This window comes from Onychostoma macrolepis, chromosome 01, assembly GCF_012432095.1.
Source record: "Onychostoma macrolepis isolate SWU-2019 chromosome 01, ASM1243209v1, whole genome shotgun sequence".
In the NCBI taxonomy this organism is placed as follows: Eukaryota; Metazoa; Chordata; class Actinopteri; order Cypriniformes; family Cyprinidae; genus Onychostoma; species Onychostoma macrolepis.
This window is the reverse complement of record NC_081155.1, coordinates 28,244,666-28,267,792: the sequence shown is the minus strand read 5'-3', so window position 1 is coordinate 28,267,792 and position 23,127 is coordinate 28,244,666. Positions and strand designations below refer to the sequence as shown.

The 23,127-nt window shown below is 38.0% G+C and overlaps 1 protein-coding gene across 6 annotated transcripts in view; it reads left to right on the top strand.

Moving 5' to 3' along the window:
- Positions 1-177: 177 nt before the first annotated feature.
- The window catches only part of sugt1 (SGT1 homolog, MIS12 kinetochore complex assembly cochaperone), a 95,975-nt gene continuing 73,025 nt past the window's right edge, over positions 178-23,127 (top strand). For 2 of the 6 annotated variants that reach the window (XM_058787774.1, XM_058787746.1), the window contains exons 1-3: positions 179-323; positions 405-453; positions 6,984-7,074. In XM_058787774.1, the coding sequence (XP_058643757.1) occupies positions 310-323; positions 405-453; positions 6,984-7,074 (154 nt within the window). In that variant the 5' untranslated portion in view covers positions 179-309. Of the gene's footprint in view, positions 324-404; positions 454-6,983; positions 7,075-23,127 lie in introns of those variants that run through there. The other 4 variants (XM_058787763.1, XM_058787753.1, XM_058787778.1 and 1 more) reach the window with 4 other exon arrangements.

The window sequence follows — 23,127 nt, the reverse complement described above, 5'->3', positions numbered from 1 at the left end:
TCTCAAGAATGACTGGTGTACATGTCTTTTTATTTTTATTTATTATTATTAGTTTATTATTTTTTTTTACATTAACAAGTAAATAAATAAATAAATAAGAAAGCAAACAAACAAACAAACAAACAAATAAATAAATCTGTTTTCACCACTAATTCTTGTGCGCAGTGTATTTTGTCAGGTATTTTCCCATAGTTCTTCATTCCGGAAGTAGAGCGGGGTTGATAGGCCCACAAGTTTACTTCCTTTAGCGTCTCTCTTTCTTTTCAGAACTTTCTAGAGCTTAAGAGAGAAAGTACGAAGAGCGGACCCATGGCAACCAGCGGGTGGGTAATTTAAGCCCATTTTAATACAGTGCGTTCATATATATGTAGGTGTATATGCATATCATTCATATTTCATTGCAGGCGTTTCTCTGACGGTTTCATAGACAAGGATCCACAGAGAGCTCTTGAGGTAGGTGTTTAGTTCTGTTTTCTGTTTTCAAAAAACGTGTTTACCTGACGTGTTTAGAATTCAAAACGTGATCTCTAGCGGTGGGCAGCTTTAAGGGCCCGTCAACATGGAGACGTGTTTAGCTGAATACGTAAAAAATTTGTATCGTATCGGTACAGCCAACCCGTATATTTTGTAAAACGATGATATTATCACCCCACGTCTCGACCCTAGTCAGACACGGCTACGTCACAGCAACAACTACAACATGAACGAATCATGAACGACTGTATGTTTATTAACTAACATTACTACAGATTAATAAATAGTGTTATAAAAATATTGTTTCATGTTAGTCTTGTTGTGTTGGGTTTGTATACAGCGCGCATATGCGCATGCTCCAATTCTCCGTTTTTTTTTTTTTTTTTGTGTGTATCTCTTCTTGCTGCGTCCCAATTCGCATACTATCCGTCCTAAATAGTATGCGAAAATAGAATTAGTATGTCCCAAATCACAGACTGCCCCCCAATATGCATACTAAATTCTATGTGATATTAGTTATTTTCAATACTATTTAGGGCAGATTGGTTGGCTAGTATGCACATTGGAATGCAGGGATAAGAGTGTTGAAAAGAGTGTGTCAAAGATTCCCGGATGGTCTACTACTTCCGGTTAGAACTGACCATATGCATGGAGCGTTCTTTAGAACTTCCCCATAATGATAAACCAGCTCGTAAACTTCCGGTGAAGCTCATTTTATATGTGCTACATATAGATAGAGACTCTTGAGACCCTCACAGAAACCTCTCCTGCCTCGTTCTTATCAGAAACAGAGAAAAATAATAAAAATTGCAACACCGTAAATAATGATAGCGTCATTAATATACAAATTTATGTTATTTAACAACATATAATCTTATATGACGAGCCTGGTAATCCCAGGAGGGTACCCAGCAGAGCCGATCCTCCCTATATGCAAAGTACGCATGCTGCATAGGGCCCCGAAACACCAGGGGGCCCCCTTGCTCTCAAAGAGGATTTAATTTTAGTTTCATTTTTTAATTTGGCCAGCGGTTATGAAAACATGAATGTTCATTTCTTTCAATGCGATGTGTTGTTGCCCTTTCTACGTAAAAATCTGTCAAATCATGTAATGTGAATGTCATACAGTCTGTTGCTCGAGACAAAAAAAAACGAGTTGAAAGCGTACCGAGCCGCGGAAGAGACACTGTATCTCATGTAGGGATGTGCGGGTCTAGTCGACTATTCGACTAAATGGTACAGCTCCTGCTAGTCGACACTGAAAACAATAGTCCATTACACGAGAGAGAAAAAAAACATGATTTTATCATTTAAATTACCATAATTTTAATGTTACATTTAAAAAATAAATAAATAAATAAAATAAAATAAAATAAAAAAATAAGTTAAAAACTTTTGAAAAATATATTTAAATATTTTTAAAAGCGTGTCTGAGCGGAAACAACATTTTTACCTCAGACCTCGCATGCGTTTTCTTCATGTCAGTTGTGAGCTCAAAAGGACCATGCGAAGAACCAGCAAGGTGTGGGATTATTTTGAATTAGAAGGAAACGGAGAAGTTTTGTGTAAACTGTGTAATGTCAAATTGGCTTACAATAACTCTACTGGAGCGATGCGTAATCATTCAATACAGGCACGTATGCGTTAGCTTGGAGGCTAGCCAAAGCCAGCAAATGTCAATTATGTCATAAGCCCTATTCGGACTGGATTAGTTTTACACGGGTAGATGGAGTAATGTTAATTTACCACAGGATGTCTGTAATATTAATGGCCAATTCGCAGATTAATTTTCACAGCCGCCTTTGATCATATTTACCATAGAGCTGCACGATTCTGGATGAATTAAGAATCACAATTTTTTTTGTCTCAAATAGAGATCACGATTCTGAACAAAACAAAATAATTTCATTATTAATTAATACATAATTTGTGACAAAATATTAATTGCACGTAAAAAGAAGGGTCAGAGCACGCACATCCAAAAATGTCTTGGCCAGGTGCAAGATCAAAAGGTACATCAAATAATAGAAAAAAAGATCTGCACACTGTTGTTCTCCCTTTATTAAAAAACAAAACAAAACAATTTTTACTATTAAAATTCTGAAAAAGTGGTTTGAATGAAGTAGGGCTGCAACTAACGATTATTTTAATAATCGATTAATCTGTCGATTATTTTTTTCGATTAATCGATTAATCGGATTAAAAAAAGAAAAAAAAGAAAAGCATTCATTTCCAACCCTTTATTCAAAAACAGAACTAAAATCTTTAGAAAGTGCACAAACATGTTGCTCCTTGAACATCCCTGAGCTGTTATAATAATAATAAAATAAAATAAAAATGGACTAACACAAAAAACATACACATGTATGCTTTACATCTGCCAAATATATAGACTTTTTGGGGAAGTGCAAAAAATTAAATAATTTAACAACACTGCGTCGTTAGCGTTGGTATTGTATCAGACACTTGCACTTAACATTATATGAAAATCAAGCTCAATGGAGTTAATAATGTTTTTGACCAGAGAATGACGGAGATGGAGTGTTTTGTTTGTCATTAGAACGGCTGTAACTGTTATCTGAAGCAGCAAGTGCATTATGCTTTCATCAACTTTTACAGGTTATATAACTTTGATTGTAGCTATATGGGCGCTTAGTTTTTTCTTGTCGTTTAATACACTTGGCCAAAATCTCAAATTAAGCGTTTATGCACATAATGCACAGGATATTTAAAACGTATATAGACAGCAAATAACTAATTCTTCTCCACTCTTCAAACACACAAAAACATTATCCTTTACTGACATAGTGTTTGAGTAAAGAAAACGCTGTACTATTCAAACACCAATTATTTATTCACCCTTGCATTGCGAAAAAGCAGAGATCTCATCTTCTCCAGGCTGTGCGCGGCGCGTCAATCTGAATGAAGGCGGGGTGAAGTTACGAGGTCTCGCTGAGAGCTCGATGATCCAATGGCGTTTTACTGACAAGTTATTTTAATGCTTATCATTGGTTTACTATTTTTAAAACTCTCTGATTTAAAATAATAAAAACGAATTATAAGCGACTCAAGTTTGGATAATTTTTCACAGCACCTGACTGGGCTAGAGTATGGCAACTGCCATACGCAAACGCCGCCCCTGCTCCCACACCTTGGATGACTTGGGTCGCACGGATTTCTCTGCCTCCGCCATGTATCTTTCCTCTACCTCCGCTCGTTTTTTTTTTTTACTTTTTTTTATTTATGTGGCGCCAAACTCTGCTACCATCCGTGCGCGAGAGACCGAGTGTGTTCACTCCGCTCCGCGCTCAACTAAAGTTTTTTTTTTTTTTTTTTTTTTAATAATCAAACGTCTCCGCGTCGCGCGACACAACGAATCGATTATGAAATTCGTTGCCAACGCTTTTAGTAATCGATTTTTATCGATTTAATCGATTCGTTGTTGCAGCCCTAGAATGAAGGATTCAACGACTCATGAATACTTGATATACTCATTATATGACTCATGAATACTTGTTTCTTTACTGGATGAAATCAGCATTTTTGAATTAATGATTCAATGACAAATACATTTTATAACAGTCACTTGTCGCCATCTAGTGGAAAAACACTGTAATCAAGACAAACGTTATTTGAAGCGCCAGTTACTTTGAAAAGGTGATTTGCTCTATTTTGATCGCTACCATAGACATCCAAACTATAAACGTTTATCCCTGTGTTTCTGTGATAATATGAATGATTGTAAGAGCGAAATAATACTTTGTGGTTGAAGAGACTGTTTGTGAAGCTGTTTCTTACCTAAACATAACTGCGCTCTCTGTGTCAGCGGCAAAACAGATTTTAATGTTCCAGTATGATTTTTTTTCAAAGGTGTAATAAACACGGTTGAATCGTTGTCATTTAGAAATGAGATCGCGTGGGTGTTTGAATCGAGATGGTGATCTTTTAACAATTAATCGTGCAGCTCTAATTTACCAAGGGTGCTGATATTTTTGGCCATGACTATATATATGTATATGTATGTGTATATATATGTATGTGTGTATATATATGTATATATGTATGTGTGTGAGTGTGTATATATATATATGTGTGTGTATATATGGGTTGGTGGCAAAAAAGGGGTTGGCAAGATAAGAAATTCAAAAATCTTTAAAATAGAAAGTTTTAAAAGCATGCATCAGGTGTTTTAAAATGTACATGGCGTGTTTGTTGATTTTATGTAGTTAAAAATTATATGTACAATTTTTTTTATTTTTTACAAAAGTTAAGACTGAATGTACATGAAAATGTCAAATGGTGTAACCGCCAATGAATGAGAAATATTCAATATTTTGTCCACCTAGATGGCATAAGCTTACTCATAGAAATAAATACTTCTTTTTAAAATATCACACGAAAATAGATTTTATTAGTTATCTCTAAATGTACATTTTAATGTGTTTGCAATATTTGGCAGGACATATGCTGAAAACACAAATTCTTTTCTAAATAATCTTTGACAAAGTATGTAAAAAAAATGTTAAAAACCATATTATTATTATTATTATACTAAACTACATGATTACATTTTATTCCACATTAATTTTCCTGTATATTATATTTTTATGAAAAATACTGGTTACGCCAATTGACACAAACCAGTTACACCACCTGACCATGTTGCTTCTACAGCCTAAGGCTATTGTTTGTTGAACAAATTGACACTTTATTTTCAGTGCTAAAAAAAATCTGGCAACACAAAATTATCATAGTGATGAACAGTGAACTCATGTCTTGTATTGTAATTTTAATTTTCATATTGTAATTTCGTATTGTATTGTGGCATGTATTGTGGAAAATGGGGCTCTTATATCATTAATTATAAAATGTCCGAAATTTAATGAATTGTATTTTACAGATGTAAATTGTAATCTTTGGTTAACATTTTTATCACTGAATTTGTTCAAATGTACTCACCCACTTCCTTCTGCTACATTATTAAATCATTTATGTATATATTATATGATATTATATAATGCTTAAAGGGATAGTTCACCCAAAAATAAAAATCACCCCATTAAAAGCTGCACAAGTAAAATGAACACAGAATGAGCAGGGTTGGACAGTGTCTATGGTAACATACAGTATTGAGCCATAAAATTACATGATTTACAGTTCAGATACAGGTTTTCATGTTAATTTAAGGTATTATGGTAAGGTATTGTTAATTTAATGTCTTAATTGTTTACATTTTTAGAAGGCACATTAACTTCTTTCTCATTTACAACTCTGTGTTTGCTGCGTAAAAAGTTGATATTTGCATTGATCTGACCATAAACAGCAAGACCTTTATTTGCACGGAGGGATGGTGTCAGCTAACATGTTGGCTGTATTGCCTGCTTTTGCAGCCACTTTACATTCATATTTTTTGCCAATTGGATCCGTCCTCAAGGACAACTCCGCGTTGGTGTTTTTTTTTTTTTTTATATATATCCGAAGTATTCCCATACTCCAGATTTAAACTTTTTTTTCGGTGGGGGATGGAGATTCGATATAATCTCTGTCTCTGCCTCTGCCCGTTCCTCCGCTGCAAGTGTGTGTGAGCAGCCACGTGAATGCAGCGTGAAGCAGCCAAAATAAATTGCATATGCGCGGGTGAGATTTTTTTTTTTTTTCATTCATTTTTTAAAATTTATTTTAAAACCATAGATATGCAATTGTTTACGGTATGATAACCGTGCATGTTCAAACCGCGATAGACCATCATACTGGTATATCGTTACAACCCTAGTGGTAAACAAACACTTATTTAAAATTTAAAAAGACATCATCACTTAATGACTTATTAATCATTCATTTCCACTTTTTTCGCTTTATATTTTGATATTATAAAATCACTATTATAAAATATCAAATCATCAAGAAATAATATTTTATCAAAGTTTTGCACTTTTCATGTGTAAGTAAGAAAAGTCACAAAGTGCATTAAAAAACAAACTTTTGTTCAATTTGGAACTGAATTACTCAAAGTAAAGAGCGTTCTTTTGAAAATCGCTGTTGGTCAGTTCAATATAATAGGCTACTATAAAAGAATAATGGTACAGTTAATGAGAGCAGAATATATAATTTTTTTCATATAAAAATATATATTTTGCTTATTACGGTCTTGAATTAAAGTAAATTTTGTACGCTTCCCAACTCAAGCTCAGTGCTTTACTGTCAATTGTGCATTACCAAGAAATAAACGTGTAATATTATTAGTAACTGCACTTGTTAATGCAAAACAATTGTATTTTTATGATTAAATTATCGTTGTTTTTAATAACCCCACATATCACCCCCCCAGCGCTACCAGATCTGCTTCTTGCGCCACCATCTGTAGAACTTACTAGTGCTTGTTGTGTCACTGCTCACAAATGTTAGTCTGGAGCCCTGCATACTACCATTCAAAATGTTGAAGAAAATAAATGTGTGTCAGTGTTTGTGTATATGATTCTCATGAGTAATATATCTTTGTCTTATCATAGGAGCTAAATGCGGCATTGGGAGAGAAAGCTGATCATGCTGAATGGCTCTGCCAGCGAGCCTATGCCTATATACTATTGAAAGAGTATACAAGTAAGCACTCACTTACTTACATGCTAAAGAAGGGCTACATCATTAAGCACTTAGTTATCTTTAAACTATTGTCATTTGCAGTGTTCTTATGAATTATTACTAAAAACCTATTGTTGATTAGGGCTGGGTGTTTCATGAACCGTTTTGGTTCAGATTCACTTGCTCCTGATTCAATTAGATTCCTATCTCAATACGACGAGTTGTTTGGATGTATGTCTGAATCTGATACAGTTTGTCAATTTCTCTTAAGGGACAAAACTCTCTTAGCTAATGATGTATACTATATACAGAGAACCATGTCAACTGGTACATTAATTTTACAATTTACATTAAGTTCAGTTGCTATTTATTTTTTAGATATAATAGTTAACACTCAAATAAAAATTGGATTGTATACAAACAATGACTCATACAAGTTGCATATTCTACTCCAATTTTATGAAATATGAAAAATTTTTTACATACACCTTGGACAATCTGCAAAATGTTAATTATTTTACCAAAAGGAGGAGGATCATACAAAAATGTATGTTATTTTTGAATACTGTCCTAAATATGATATTTTACATACAAGATGTTTACATGTATTCCACAAGATAAAATAATAGCTGAATTTTAAAAATTACCCCATGCAAATTTACATATGCTTGATTCCTGATACTGTGTGTTCTTACCTAGATGATCCTTTTTTTTTTGGTTTGTCATGGTTGCTCATTAGTCACTTGTTTGTCCTGAACAGTTAAACTGCCCACTGTTTTTAAGAAAATCCTCCAGGTCCAAAAATCTTTGGTTTTCCAGCATCTTTCTCATATTTGAACCCTTTCCAGCAGTGAAAATATGATTTTGAGATCCAACTTTTCACACTGACGACAACTGAGGAACTCATACACAATTATTACACGAGGTTAAAACATCGAGTTACCTAGAAGGAAACCCAATGCATTAAAGGTCCCATGAAATCAAAATTGAAGTTTTTTTGGGTGTTAGTATCAATATGTTAGTCTTAAGGTTATCTGTATGCCAGTGTGCTCCAAAACAGTGACAAAATTCGCATTTAGAAGATATAAGCATTCAAAGCTTGCAGTTCGTCACTTCCGCCAAAACGGCTCAATTTTTTTTTTGACGTCACATCGTACTTCATCTTCTCATCAAACTTTGTCCAATCAAATGCGGTCTAGAATTCGAAGCGCCCGCCCCTTACACTATAAATAGACTCTGAAGCCGCTGCTGAAATAGGCCACTTGTTCACAGGATTAGTATTTTCTGTACGGTGAATGGCATGTAGTGCACTATATGGGGACAGAACGATTCAGACAGTCTAAATATGCTTTCCATTGAGGGAAAAAAAGAAGTCTGGTTTCGCACTCTCACGCTAACCACCGCGCACACACTCTGCTCCGGTCCAGAGACACGATAGCACAGAGCGGATCACATGCATGGGTCGGCGCAGACCACAAAATGTATCGGACCTATTTGAATTCTACACAGTATGCTATATTTTATAGCAATATGGATCAGATTGTGGTTGTCATACCCTGTCAAATGCGACTTTACGGAGCTCAACGGCTCTGAACGGCTTTAGCCCAAGCTGTGATATAAACAAACGCTATTGGCTATTTTAAAAAGGGGTGGGCTGCTTGATATGTCCCGCCCTGTCTTCCTGTTTCAGTTAAAATGATGTCAACACATAGAATAACGCTTTGTTTTTCGAAGCATTTCAGGGGACTTTTAAGAGCCAGGGGTTTAAAACGTTTGAAGAGAGTGCTGGTGTGTAAGGTTTTCTTATTTTGTTAACCCTCTGGGCATTTTGTGGCATTTTTTCCTGATAACGCTGAATAGAACTTAAATTACTCCATTTTTGATCGAACAGATTAGAGCAATACATCATTTGAATCTGTAAAGGGTCTACTTTTATTTGTATACACTTATAATAACAGCCGTCTTGGTCTCCAAAGAATATCTTTGAAACGCGTCACAAAAATGAACCAAAACTCAGTGAATACTTGACACAGACATGAGAGAGATATCTATAAAAAGTTTGAAATTTCTACTTTTAAATGAAGTCCTGTCGAAAACAAATATTCTCTGATAAAGTAATGAAACCAATGTGATGTCCGTTCTTTCCCGTCTGAGCTCAATATCTCTAATGTGATCACGGCTGTGAGCAGGGAGCCTTTTTCATATGATAATTAGCCACGTGAGACATGCGAACATGTAAATGCCCACATCACTTCCACAAACAAAGCCAGTTCATCTCGGCTACTTTTCATTTGTGGAAGAAGTCTCGTTGAGAGGAATAACCAGAATTTACCTCAGAGAGGAATAAGCTTTGTATTTACCCCAGACGAAGATGCGCTGAGAGTAGGGCTGGGCGATATGGCCCAAAAAATGATCATGATAATTTTTTCCATATCAGTCGATATCGATAATTATCACGATAAATGTCAAATCTTTATTTCTTTAAAGTTTAAAGCCAGATTTTTGCTCCAAAGTGAAAGTTGTAGAAACCAGACCATTAATTTTCCTTAACAAAATAAATATCTAAATAGAAAAATGTATTTCTTAGTTTCTGCATGTTCTGATGAGTGATATTGTTTCAAATCAAGAAACCGGTTTGGGTTGCCTGATAATATTAATAATATCACTTTTTTTGTCTCTTAGAAATGCACATTTGATAGTAGCTTGAGTTAGGATGCAGAGGTAAATTTTTGTTCATTATCAAAATCAGTAACATCTGTAAAAATTGTAGCAACCTCAGTTTTATATGGTTAAATTTATTCTGACCAAGTTTTTTTTTTTTTTTTTTTTTATTTTATTTTATTTTTTTTATATATTAAGCATTGGTCGCCCATGGTAGCATACATTTTAAATCATTTTAATTCAAACCATCAATACCATGGTAAAAATATAACACTATGGTTTTTAAGTAGCCTATTTGTATGAAAAACAGTAGTCTAAAAACATTCAGTTTAAATGCACATATGCTATAGCTTAACCACACATACATACTATAATTATATATCCATTATTCCTGTAATAAAATTCAATGTGAATATCCCACATTTCTGCCACAATACCATGGTTCCGTGAGTGTTACTACAGTAAATCCATGGCAAATAACGGCATGTGTAGATTGAAAAGCCTTCTGTCTCGTTGCACAGTGTTTCTCCTGTTTGACTTTAAACAGTCATTTGTGTTCTTCGCTGAATTCAAGCGTTTCACACTGGATCTCACAGCGCTGCTTAGTGCTCACGTGACTGATTAAACGCATCTGCTCTAGTGAGCTCCGAGCTCGCGCCGCGCAGCAGTTTGAACTTTGATCAGAGCGGATAAATGTCCGTGTGGCGCGATTCAAATGAGTCGCGCTGTCTCGTTCCACTTTTGTCTCAAACATTATATCGAACATTTATCGAACTCTTCATATCGTTTTATCGAGGAAAATTATATCGTGATAATTATCGTTATGGAATTATCGCCCAGCCCTAGCTGAGAGGAATAAGCTTTGTATTTACCTCAGAAGAAGAGGCGCTTGGAGGAATAAGCCAGAATTTACCTCAGAATAAGTCTGCAATACCATGCACAATTTGATCCAGTGGAGGGGATCATTTAAATGAGTAAGCCTTTTTTTTCAATTACTTGCATTAGCTGTTATTGTGACACAACTTGTAAACATTTGACTAGTGAGACTTTTTCCAAACTTTAATTCCTTTAAATCTAAATGTCTCAAGATGCCAGGATGTTTTAATGTTCTATAAAATATAAAACCATAAGATATAAAAGTAATGAATGTGTAGTGATATCAGATATTAGATAGCCTAACACGGGGCACCAACAAATGCAGGGATTTTAGATTTAAGTAGCACCACCAGTGTAATGGCTTTGGGCTTAAATATAAATATATAGCTTTGGTCATACTATTTTACGGGGCACCAGCCAAGGAATTGCACCTTGACAATAACGAACAATCATGGAAGATTGTTGAATAAAATAAAATAAGAATTACAATTAAATTATAGGAAGTTGTAGTCTGACCAATTTGAAGGATTTGTGAGATATCGTTAACTTGTAGAAACTTTTTACTGCAAAACTTTTTAGTTAATACTTAAAGACTTAAGCTATTTATTTTCAAACTTAAATATTTATCTTTTAATCTAACCTAAAACATACCTATTGACTAATTCGTTATTATTGTTCAGTAACACTTAACAGGTTCCATTAACATTAGTTAACTACATTAATAAATGCACCGACTTATTTAATGTTAACTAATCTTAGTTCATGTTAATTTCAACTTTTAATAATACATTATAAAATCAAAAGTTGTGTCTGCTAATCAGGGCTGCCAACTTTTGAGTTATATATATATATATATATATATATATATATATATATATATATATATATATATATATATATATATATATATATATATATATATATATATATATATATATATATATATATATATATATATATATATATATATATATATACAGGGCTTGCAAAATCGCTAGCCCGACGTCCCGGGCTATTGTGTTTTCCAGTCGGGCTACCAAAATGTATCACTGCCTGCCCGACGGGCTACCTTAAATACAGATCTCCCTTTAGTCTTTTAAAAACTCTTAAAGTGAGTTGTATCACACTTAAAGTTTTAAATGCGTTAAATGGTTTAAGAAATGTCTTAATTATAATTTCTAGAGGTCTTACAGTTGGGGACGGAAAGACAAGAGTCGCAATACGGCTGGATTAAACTTCAAAAGGCAATGATGTCATTGAATAAATATGAGCGCTGCACGTTTCAAGTCAAAACGCGGCGCGGATGTATTTGTGAATGTATCTGAAGGGAACCGACTGTCCTCAGAAACGTGTCGTTGGCAATTTCATTTCATTTTACCTATAATTCCTGATAAAGCAGCGTTTATGAGCGAAGAGCTGCGAAGTGTACAGCGTTTCCGGGGAAACCGCAATATTTCAGCGCTCCTAAAGCGCCACCTCGTGGCAGAGAATGAATTTGCATTTCCAATAAGCCTTTCTTGCTGTTTATGGTCAGATCAATGCACATATCAACTTTTTACGCAGCAAACACATAGAGTTGTAAATGAGAAAGAAGTTAATGTGCCTTCTAAAAATGTAAACAATTAAGACATTAAATTAACTTAATACCTGACCATAATACCTTTAAATTAACATGAAAACCTGTATATGAACTGTTAATAATGTAATTTTATGGCTCAATACTGTATGTTACCATAGACATCGTCCAACCCTGCTCATTCTGTGTTCATTTTACTTGTGCAGCTCTTAAAATGGGTCATGAGTTGCCTTAAATTTATTTAAAAATTCTGCGCAGACCCTGTTAATAGTGAAATAAGATTCCTTCCTTCATATTTGTTTATATTTGTGTATTGAAAATATTTTAGATTGACATTTAAACTCCTATCTGATTTTCTACATTTAAAAAAAAAAAAAAAAAAATTAATTTGGGCTAGTTAAATTAATTTTCGGGCTACCAAAATCTGAAGAGTACCTGCCCGAAGGGCTACCAGGGATTTTGAAATTTTGCGAGCCCTGAGATAGATATATAATATAAGGTGAACATGTTGGTATTCTTGTAGAAAAAAAACATGCAAGTTCTGTCAGCGACAGCCAGTTTAGTTTTACTTTTCTTTTTGTTTTCGTTTTGAAAAGCTTGTTATCTTTGCTGTTTACCTCACGTTACGCTATGGAGGCTTTCCTTAATTTTTAAAAAAATATTATTACTATTATTATTATTATTATTATTATTATTATTTATTTGATTCCTCAGTGTTTGCTAAACATTCTGTAATTTATTAGTCGGTATATAATACTGCATGTGATGTGTCCTATACAATGCCTCGTCTTATTCGTTTTTTGTTAATAAATGTTATGTAAGCTATTGTCATTGTAACATACTGTTTTATTGTTGTTGTGCTTTTTAAGAATAACAATGAATACATCTTTTGTTTTAGTCTTAAAAAGTGAAAGGTGTATAGATATAAGCAAAACAGACAATTATCTTTTCTTGTAAAATGTGACACCAAGATCACGATTTGATATTGAAAGCGCATGAAAAGAGAAATTCCTGTTCACAAAATTTAAATCACAAGTAATACTGATGAAAAAGAACAGGTTGAATGTTGAACACTTTCGTTACAATATAACTATAAACTATGATAAAAGTTCATCAGCGTGCATTGATTAATCAAATGTTGTAGCAAAAAAAAAAATAAAAATAAAAATCGCGACCAATTTATGTGCTCGTGCGACCAACTGAGAAAGTAGTTGCAAAAGTGCGACCAGTGGGAAGAATGAGTCTAGAGCCCTGTATTATCAAAAGTATTTCTAAAATACAACAAAACATTTATTGCGACCGTACCTGAAGTATTTTGACAAAATGCATTATAAAGAAGAATTGGACCTGTTCTGCAGCTGCATTAGAGCTAACATGCTACATAAAACAATTTATGAGATTAGTAGTACACTTTTACTCAAAACTTGCTTCAAACCACCATCGAGTGTTTGTAATAACTTCTTTTTGCGATCACATGTGGAATTTGGTCGTTTACTGTTGTTAAAATATGCTATTTATAGCCTTTTATATCGTTGCACAAATTAGCATTTCAGATGCACACATTCCCTCTCAAGAAAATCACATACAGACCATACATATCGTAATCGTGTGTTTATTATCTTATATATTCTATAGTGGCTGTTGTCATGTTTATTTCTGCTGTGTAAAAGCCTTAACATGTATGCTCTGGCTGAAACTCACGTTGTTTGTGATGTTACAACCGCCTCTCTGTTCTTAAGTTGCCAGGGATACATTCCAAGTATAATACACATTAGTAAAAGGATCTCTTTTTATTTTTATTTTTATTTATATATATATGTATATAAAATCACCTGTCAGCTGTTTTGTCTGACATCTGGAAATTGTCTTACTGTGTTTTTAGCATAAAATTTAAGTAAAATAACTGTTGTAGTGCTGAAAAACTATACATTTTTTACCACAACAAGAATAACGATGTACAGTGAATAATTGCAAGATTTGCTAGTCATTATTTTTGTGTATGTGTATATATAATATAAAATGTATATATATAATATAAAATATTTTTCTAATCTTGTAGTCTGCATTGCTTTGAACATCTGTTTTGAGAAATTATATTTTTCTCACATTTGAAAATGAATCCCGCATTCATGAGGGATTAACAACCCGAATTCTGGAAATGTTGGGACATTTTTTAAATTCGAATAAAATGAAAACTAAAAGACCTTCAAATCACATGAGCCAATATTTTATTCACATTAGAACATAACAAACGTTTAAACTGAGAGATTTTACACTTTTATCCACTATATGAGCTCATTTCAAATTTGATGCCTGCTACAGGTCTCAAAAAAGTTGGCACGGGGCAACAAAGAGCTGAAAAAGCAAGACATTTTGAAAAGATTCAGCTGGGAGAACATCTAGCAACTAATTAAGTTAATTGACGTCAGGTCTGTAACGTGATTAGCTATAAAAGGGATGTCTTAGAGAGGCAGAGTCTCTCACAAGTAAAGATGGGCAGAGGCTCTCCAATCTGTGAAAGAGTGCGTAAAAAGATTGTGGAATACTTTTAAAAACAACGTTCCTCCTCAAATTTCAAAGGCTTTGCAAATCTCATCATCTACAGTGCATAACATCATCAAAAGATTCAGAGAAACAGGAGAAATCTCTGTGCGTAAGGGACAAGGCCGAAGACCTTTGTTGGATGCCCGTGGTCTTCGGGCCTCAGACGACACTGCATCACTCATCGGCATGATTCTGTCATTGACAGTACTAAATGGGCCTAGGAATACTTCCAGAAACCACTGTCAGTAAAATAGTGTTAATTTCGTTAATGAAAATAATGACGAAATATATTCGCAGACGACCTTTTTTTTCTAAGACTAAGACGAGACGATGAAGAGACCACACGGGTATCATTAGACACTAACAGTGACTAAGTCAGCATGCAATATCGTTGACGAAAATAAGACCAGACTAAAATGTAGTTAAAAAGATAAAAACAAACCAAAAATATCTGTTTTCGTCAACATTCATTTTTGTTACAATCGGCTGCAATACGCTGTTCATTCGTTAGATGGCATGAGCGGAAGTTTTTTTGTTTTTTTTCTTGAAGTTCAGAGTGCGGTAAAGTCACTGGGTAAAGTAGTTTTGCGGGGGCAGCGACACAGCATATTTACATATCATATTTCAAGCACATCTTTAATTTATGACAGCAACAGGATTCGGGCGAAAGAAAAGACCTGATATTTGGGCCCATTTTCTGTATTTGGAAGCTCATATAGAAAAAAGAAAATGTCTCGTTCAAACACAAGGGAAGCAATGTGGATTCAAAATTGCAGGAAAAAACACAACAAACCTCAAGCGGCATATCAAGGCTCACCACAAAGATGTCAAGGTAGGTTTACAACAATTTTGTGATAAATGTTTATTATATGGGATGTATTTTGTAGCTTTTAATTTCTTTTTTTAAAGTTTCATTTGAATTGTTAAATAGGTAAAAATAAAAAATAATAATAATAAAATAAAAACCCTTACAATACTTGTTTGTAGCGGTTGAGCAGCAAAATTTACCCAATAGCACCACCTAGAATATCAGTGTACAGTTCAGATTACTATTAAAATTAATTTGATTTTGCATTACTAACGTTATAAAAACCAACTAGGATAAACCTCCACAAAGTGATTATTTTGTAAGTGTAATGCCACCACTGTCAAAATTGAAGCTTGCAACATTTAACTGAATTTAATCAATATTGAACTGCCTTGAGCTGAATAACAATATGTTATGACTGCTGTTTTCAGTAGGGCTGCTTATAGCTAAATTGAACTTTTCAAAATGCAAGAACTTTACACAATTGTTATTAAAGTTGTCTTGCTTGCTAGCTACAGCTTCTTTTCAGCAGAATTGGAAACATTTAATATTTTCCTGTAAATACTGTAAAGCTGCTTTGAAGCAGTATCTATTGTATAAAGGGTTATAAAAATGTGGTGAAAAAAAGATGACTTTGATAATAAGGGTTTGGGATAAGTTAAAATCTACCATTATTAACTTATAGTGCAACATTTGGATTACCTGATTTTGCATCTGTCATCATATTACTTTTTTATTTTATATATTTTTTCTTTCTGTTCTAGATTTCAGATACAGTTACAGCAAAGCGACCATCCAGAAAAGCGGAGAGGCCAGCTATTTCAAGTAATACACTCTTTTCTTATGGGAAGTACAAACCAGACTCACCAGAACAACATCAGAAAGAGGAGGACAGTGGAAGATGAAGATTTCATCATGATGATAAACCAACTTGATAAGAATGATTGTGCCAAAAAAACCCCTAAAATTTCAAACCTAGTGGATGCGTTGTACCTGGCTTTTAACAATACAGATTGTGTCAAAGCGACTTCACAATATCAGAATAGGAAAATAGTGTGTCAATAATATAAAATGACAAGATTAAACCCTCAATTTTCAGTTAAGGCATTTCATTATTGAATTCAGTGATGTCATCGTCCAGCTCAGTTCAGTTTAAATAGTATTTGTGAAATCAAGTCGACAATATCGCTGGAAATGAAGTGTCCCCAACTAAGCCAGCCAGAGGCGACAGCGGCAAGGAACCAAAACTCCATTGGTGACAGAATGGAGAAAAAACCTTGGGAGAAACCAGGCTCAGTTGGGGGGCCAGTTCTCCTCTGGCCAGACGAAACCAGCAGTTCAATTCCAACTGCAGCAAAGTCAGATTGTGTAAAGGACTCATCTGTTCCCATGGTCTTGTCCCGATGGCTGTCTAGGTGACGAGGTCTTCACTGGGGATCTGTTTCTGGGTCTCATCTAGGTGTCCTGGTCTCCGCTGACGTTCAGGGCTATGAGAGGTCATCTCTAGGTTCTGATCCACCATCTATATGGACTAGATCTGGGTGACTGCAGTGACCATCTGATCTGGATACAGACTGGATCCAGAAGAAGTAGTAGAAGAAGAAAGGTCAGTCTGTGGCTGTACATGTTTGTGTTGTTTATATATTTATACAGGGCTGTACAGAAAAAAACTCTATGGAAAAAAACTGATCTGTGCGATGAGTAAATTTACAACTGTAGCACACGTGCGATACAGTTTTTTATGTTCATAACACAGCCGCTTAATAGTGCAAAGTGATTTCGTTGTGCTTGTTTGTGTGTGTGTGTGTGTGTGTGTGTGTGTGTGTGCGCACTTGGTAGTTATGGGTGTGCGATATGACAATCTTTGATCGTGGATGATTAAAATGATGATTAAAGCGCACATTCTATCAGCTGCAGTTCTGGCACCGCCGTATTAATATACTGTACAATGCAAAATAAATTCACATCAAATGTTATCTCAGCAGTAGAGTTACACTTATGGGACACAGCACTTTTGCAAATGCTTTAAAGCCTTGCCGGTTAAATATTTAATTCACGTGCTGTTCTGATGTGCTTCTGAGGCGCGCAGCCACGCACACACTTTCAAACAGCGCCTGATTACTTAAGTTTAAGACTTAACTCAACTTACAAGTTGTCTTTCGCGTCTGATTGATTTCGCGTCTAATACTGTCAAAAGTTCACAAGGTGAAAGTAAACCATTGAGAGAGAGAAAAGGATGTGTGCAGCTCTTAAAGGATAGTTTGTGGAAATTGCAATAATTCGCAACACAGGAAGACCAATGGCGCTGAACCGCGTCCCACGTCATCACGCAATTTAAAGGGACCGCGATCCCTGTAGTCATGAATAAACACACTAAGAACAAAGTGCTGCGTTTATAATCAACAGTGTGTAGAACTACGCTTAACAACAAAGGTGAATTATGTATGTCACATTCACTACACACGTCCCCCCAGAATTCACCATATCAGAAGAGAAAAAAAAAAAAAAGTAAACGGGGAGGTGGGCGTATCAGTCGGCCACAACGGCTGCGCTGTACCGGAGATCGAGGAGACCCCACTGCAGGCGGAGTCCTGTCATTACACGTGTGTGGGGCATGGAGTGTGGATGGCTTGGGAGTGAGGGGGGCAAGGGGTGGGCGCAGAACAGGAGGTCGGCCGCGTCGTGGGGGCTGAGCCAGGTCAATGGGCCTAGCCACGTCCAAGTGAGCCGGTTTAAGGCGGTCAATGGAGAGTCGCTCCGGTTTGCCGCCCCTGTCCACCACAAAATGTTTGTCCCCTGTCTCCAGAACCCGAAATGGGCCCTCGTAGGGTGGGTGTAGCGGCCCCCTGTGGGCGTCGTGGCGAATGAAAACATAGTCAGCCGCCTGAAGACCAGCGGGGATGTGCGACTGAGGGAGGCCATGACGGGAAGTAGGGACAGGTGCGAAAAGCCTCGCATTGTCCAGTAGAGCAGAACGCTGGAGAGTAACAGACCAGGGAACCGTAATGCTAGGGACAAAATCCTCTGGAACCCGCAGCGGCTGTCCATAAACAGCTCTGCGGATGAGGACTGAAGATCCTCCTTTGGTGCAGTCCTGATGCCCAGCATCACCCATGGGAGCTTGTCGACCCAGTTACCGTCTTTGAGGCTGGCACGCAGGGCAGCCTTCATCGACCTATGAAAACTTTCACAGAGTCCGTTAGCCTGCGGGTGATATGCGGTTGTGCGGTGGAGTTTCACTCCGAGGCTCTGTGCGACGGCATTCCATAGCTCAGACGTAAACTGCGAAGGGGTGCCGAAACGGGCAACCCAGGTGCCAATAAATGCCCGTGTCATTTCGACAGATACCACTGACGTCAGCGGCACAGCCTCAGGCCAGCGGGTGGTCCTGTCAACCATGGTTAACAGATATGTGAAACCGTGAGAGGAAGGCAGAGGACCGACCAGGTCCACGTTTACATGGTCAAAACGCCTCTCAGGAACAGGGAACAACTCTAATGGGGCTTTAGTGTGGCGGTGTACTTTGGCCCGTTGGCACTCAACACAGGTTTTAGCCCAGTCCCTAACGTCCTTCTTGAGGCCGTGCCAAACAAACTTCGCTGCAACCAGTCTCTGTGACGCTTTCGAACCTGGGTGAGCGAGACCATGGATGGCATCAAAAACTTGTCGTCTCCATCCCGAGGGAACAACCGGCTGAGGACTACCTGTGGAGATGTCACACAGGAGCGTGGTGCCGGCATCGCCGAAAACCACGTTCTCGATCTGCAGCCCTGTAGTCGAGGTCTTCAGGAGTTGAACATCCGGGTCTGTGGTCTGAGTCGCCGCCATGCGGTTGTAATCCAAACCCAGATGGTGATAGGCAGCCTGTGATAGGCAGTCCGCCACGCGGTTGTTCTTACCGGCAACGTGCTGCAAGTCCGTGGTGAACTCTGAAATGTAGGACAGATGTAGGACTGTTGGCGGGCGGACCACGGCTCAGCCACTTTGGTCATGGCAAAAGTCAGCGGCTTGTGGTCCACAAAAGCAGTGAAGTGTCGGCCTTCCAGCAGGGAACGAAAGTGTCTGATGGCGAGGTAGAGACCCAGCAGCTCCCGGTCGAAAGTGCTGTACTTCCGTTCACAGGGGCACAGCTGACGGCTAAAGAAAGCCAGCGGCTGCCAGGCCCCGCCTACCCACTGCTCGTAGACAGCACCGACAGCGTAGTCCGAGGCGTCCGAGGTGATGCCGATGGGGGCTGTAGGAGAAGGATGCGCCAGCATGGTGGCGTTCGCTAGGGCTGCCTTAGTGGCAGCAAAAGCCTCGACTCTGCTCTCAGTCCAGTCCACAGTGTGCTTGGGTTTACCTTTCAAAGCCTCGTGCAAGGGCAGCATGAGCTGAGCGCCTCGAGGGATGAAGCGGTGGTAAAAATTCACCATGCCGAGGAATTCCTGCAGGGATTTGAGAGTGAGTGGGCGTGGGAACTGTGTGACTGCCTCCACCTTTGTGGGAGAGGGACTGCCCCATCCTTAGTGACTCTGTGTCCTAAGAAGTCAATAGTGGAGAGACCGAACTGGCACTTGGCGGGGTTGACAATTAATCCATGTTGGCTAAGCCGCTCAAAAAGTGTTCGAAGGTGCACCAGGTGCTGAGACTTGGACATGCTCGCTACAAGGATGTCATCCAAGTACACAAAAAGGAAAGGCAGCTCCCGCAAAACAGAGTCCATGAGGCGCTGAAAAGATTGGGCGGCATTTTTCAGGCCGAACGGCATACGCAGAAACTCAAATAGACCAAACGGCGTAATCACTGCCGTTTTGGGAATGTCCAGTGGGTGTACCGGCACCTGATGATATCCCCGGACGAGGTCCACCTTGGAAAAAATCACCTTGCCAGCCAGGTGTGCTCCACACCATGCTTCACGGCAGATGCCGAGAAAGTGGGCTGAGTGAGGGCTGGGAACATGGCAAGTAGACGGTGGAAATCATCGGACGTTGAGAGCATGCTAGACAGTCGTATGGGGTCGGCCTCGCTGAGCGTGCACCTATAAGAACAAAACGTGACGGCGTCAATCAGACGGCGGTTCTTTACATCCACCAACAGTCCATGTGCACATAAAAAATCAGCGCTGAGGAGGGGGACGGCGACCTTTGCTGTAACAAAGTCCCAGCCGAACTGCTGTCCTCCGAAACAACCTCGTTCCATATGTGCGGATGGGGCTACCATTGGCAGCTTCCATAGGGGGGCCGTGGCTGTCGGTCACCATGTCCAAACGGGATGCAGGCAGGACGCTCCTTTGTGCCCCCGTGTCGCACAGAAAACGGCGTCCGGAGATGCTGTCGCGGATGAAAAGCAGCCTGCCTACGCGGCCGGAGCTCATGGCCACTGCTGAGCACCAGCCCTGACATTTCCCGAACCGCCGAAACTGCATGGTGAACGGCATTTGGTAGCTTTGGTTCCAAACTTTGCATGATAGAAACACAAACCTGAAGGCTGTTGGGGGCCAGAAGGCTGCTGCCGACGAGAAGTAGTTGCCGCGACGAGCGTGGAGTCGTCCCGCGTCGCCATAGCGATGTGTGCGGCCGCACAATGTTCCTGACTCGCCAGGAAAAATTTATCAGCCTCTTCAGCTAGTCTCCGACAGTCAGTGATTGTGGTGTTGGCCAATGCAGCTCTCACTTGAGAAGGCTGCTGACGCAGGAAAAGTTGGATGAAAAGAAAATCTGGTCTGTGCTCGCCCAGAAGATCCAGCATACGGTCCATGAGCTCGGACGGTTTGCTGTCACCCAGTCCTTCAAGTGAAAAAAGCCTGCTGGCTCTCTCAGCGTCCGACAGTTCAAACGTTTTTTTTAACAGGTGGGCTTTGAGCGCTGTATACTTCTCAGTTGCCGGAGGATTTGTTAGAAGGCTCACCACTCTGGATGCCATTGAATTTCCGAGAGCCGACACAACATAGTAGAATTTTGTTGTATCCGCGGTGATCTCACGCAACGCGAACTGCGCTTCAGTCTGGGCGAACCATGCCGATGCCGACGATTCCCAGAATTCGGGGAGTTTGGGGGTGACGGCGTTCGCGGTCATGGTCGTGTCGTGTCTCTGGATACGTCCAGCAGACTAATGTCGGGGTCACCAGTGTGGAAATTGCAATAATTCGCAAGTGACAACTTCTCACTTTGAGCATACGAATGCGTGTGTCATTTATTTAGCAGGTAAACACAGCAAGACCAATGGTGCTGAACCGCGTCCCACGTCATCACGCAATTTAAAGGGACCGCGATCCCTGTAGTCATGAATAAACACACTAAGAACAAAGTGCTGCGTTTATAATCAACAGTGTGTAGAACTACGCTTAACAACAAAGGTGAATTATGTATGTCACATTCACTACAAGTTCACCCAAAAATTAAATTTGTTGTTATTTACACACTCACATGTCCCGAACCTGTATTAATTTTTCTTGTGCTGAACACAAAAGAAGATATTTTGAACAATGTGGGTAACCAAACAGTTGCTGGTCCACATTGACATTGATAGACTTTGAACATTCTTTAAAATAACTTTTATGTTCAACAGAAGAAAGAAACCAACTCGGGTTTAAAACAACTTGAGAGTGAGTAAATGATGGTATAAAAATAAAACACTGTGACAGGATTGACAGACAGATGACAGAATTTTCATTTTTTGGGAGAACTATCCCTTTAATATTAATTAAAAAAAAAAAAATAGAGAAAAATCACTCACTGCTCATGACTGATGAACTTTAATACAGTTGCTTAAAATTAGGATTAATGTGTATATAGTGTTATTTTAATATTTGGTGTTACTGCTAAATACTGTACCTGAAAAATAAAGCACGGTTTGTTTTTGTCTATTACATGTATTTGTAATGTATGTCTCTTGTGCTTATTTTCTAATAACACAGATAAAATAATGACACAGATTTTATCTTCGCCCATTTTGGCCTAAATGTCTGCCATTCATTCTTTTTTTTTTTTTCTTCTTCTTTTTTGTTACCATAAAAGGCTTTGTTTTTAGAATAGGGAAATTAGATTGGCTGTACAGCAACTTGCAAAATAGTAAAACCAACATGACAAAGAATCATGATAAATTTGTGAATGGTGATATTCATGAATAAAATGGTGATATGATTTTTTTTTTTTGCCGTATCGTTCACCCCTAACCTGTGCTACAACTGTTTGGTCTGTGCTACAAAATTTTCAACCTCTGTAGCACCAGTGCTATGTGCAAAAAAAGTTAACGTACAGCCCTGTTATGCATTTTAAAATGCTTATAAATGTGACATGGGTATCCCAAGACAACCCAGTGCAAGTCCTCCCACATACTATCTATTCACTGTTTTAGATATTTTTCCTAAAATTTTGATCTGGTATTTGTGTGTGTGTGTGTGTGTGTGTGTGTGTGTGTGCGCGCGTTTTTGTGACAAATGAGGACATCAATTTGTGTAATGACAAAGGTATGACATGGGTATTACAAGGAGAATGTGACTTTTCAGGACATTACCCCATGTCCCCACTTTTCAAAACGCTTATCAATCACACAGAATGGAGTGTATTGAAAATCTGAAATGGCACAAATTTTCCTGTAATGAGTAGGGTTGGTGTAGGGTAGTAGC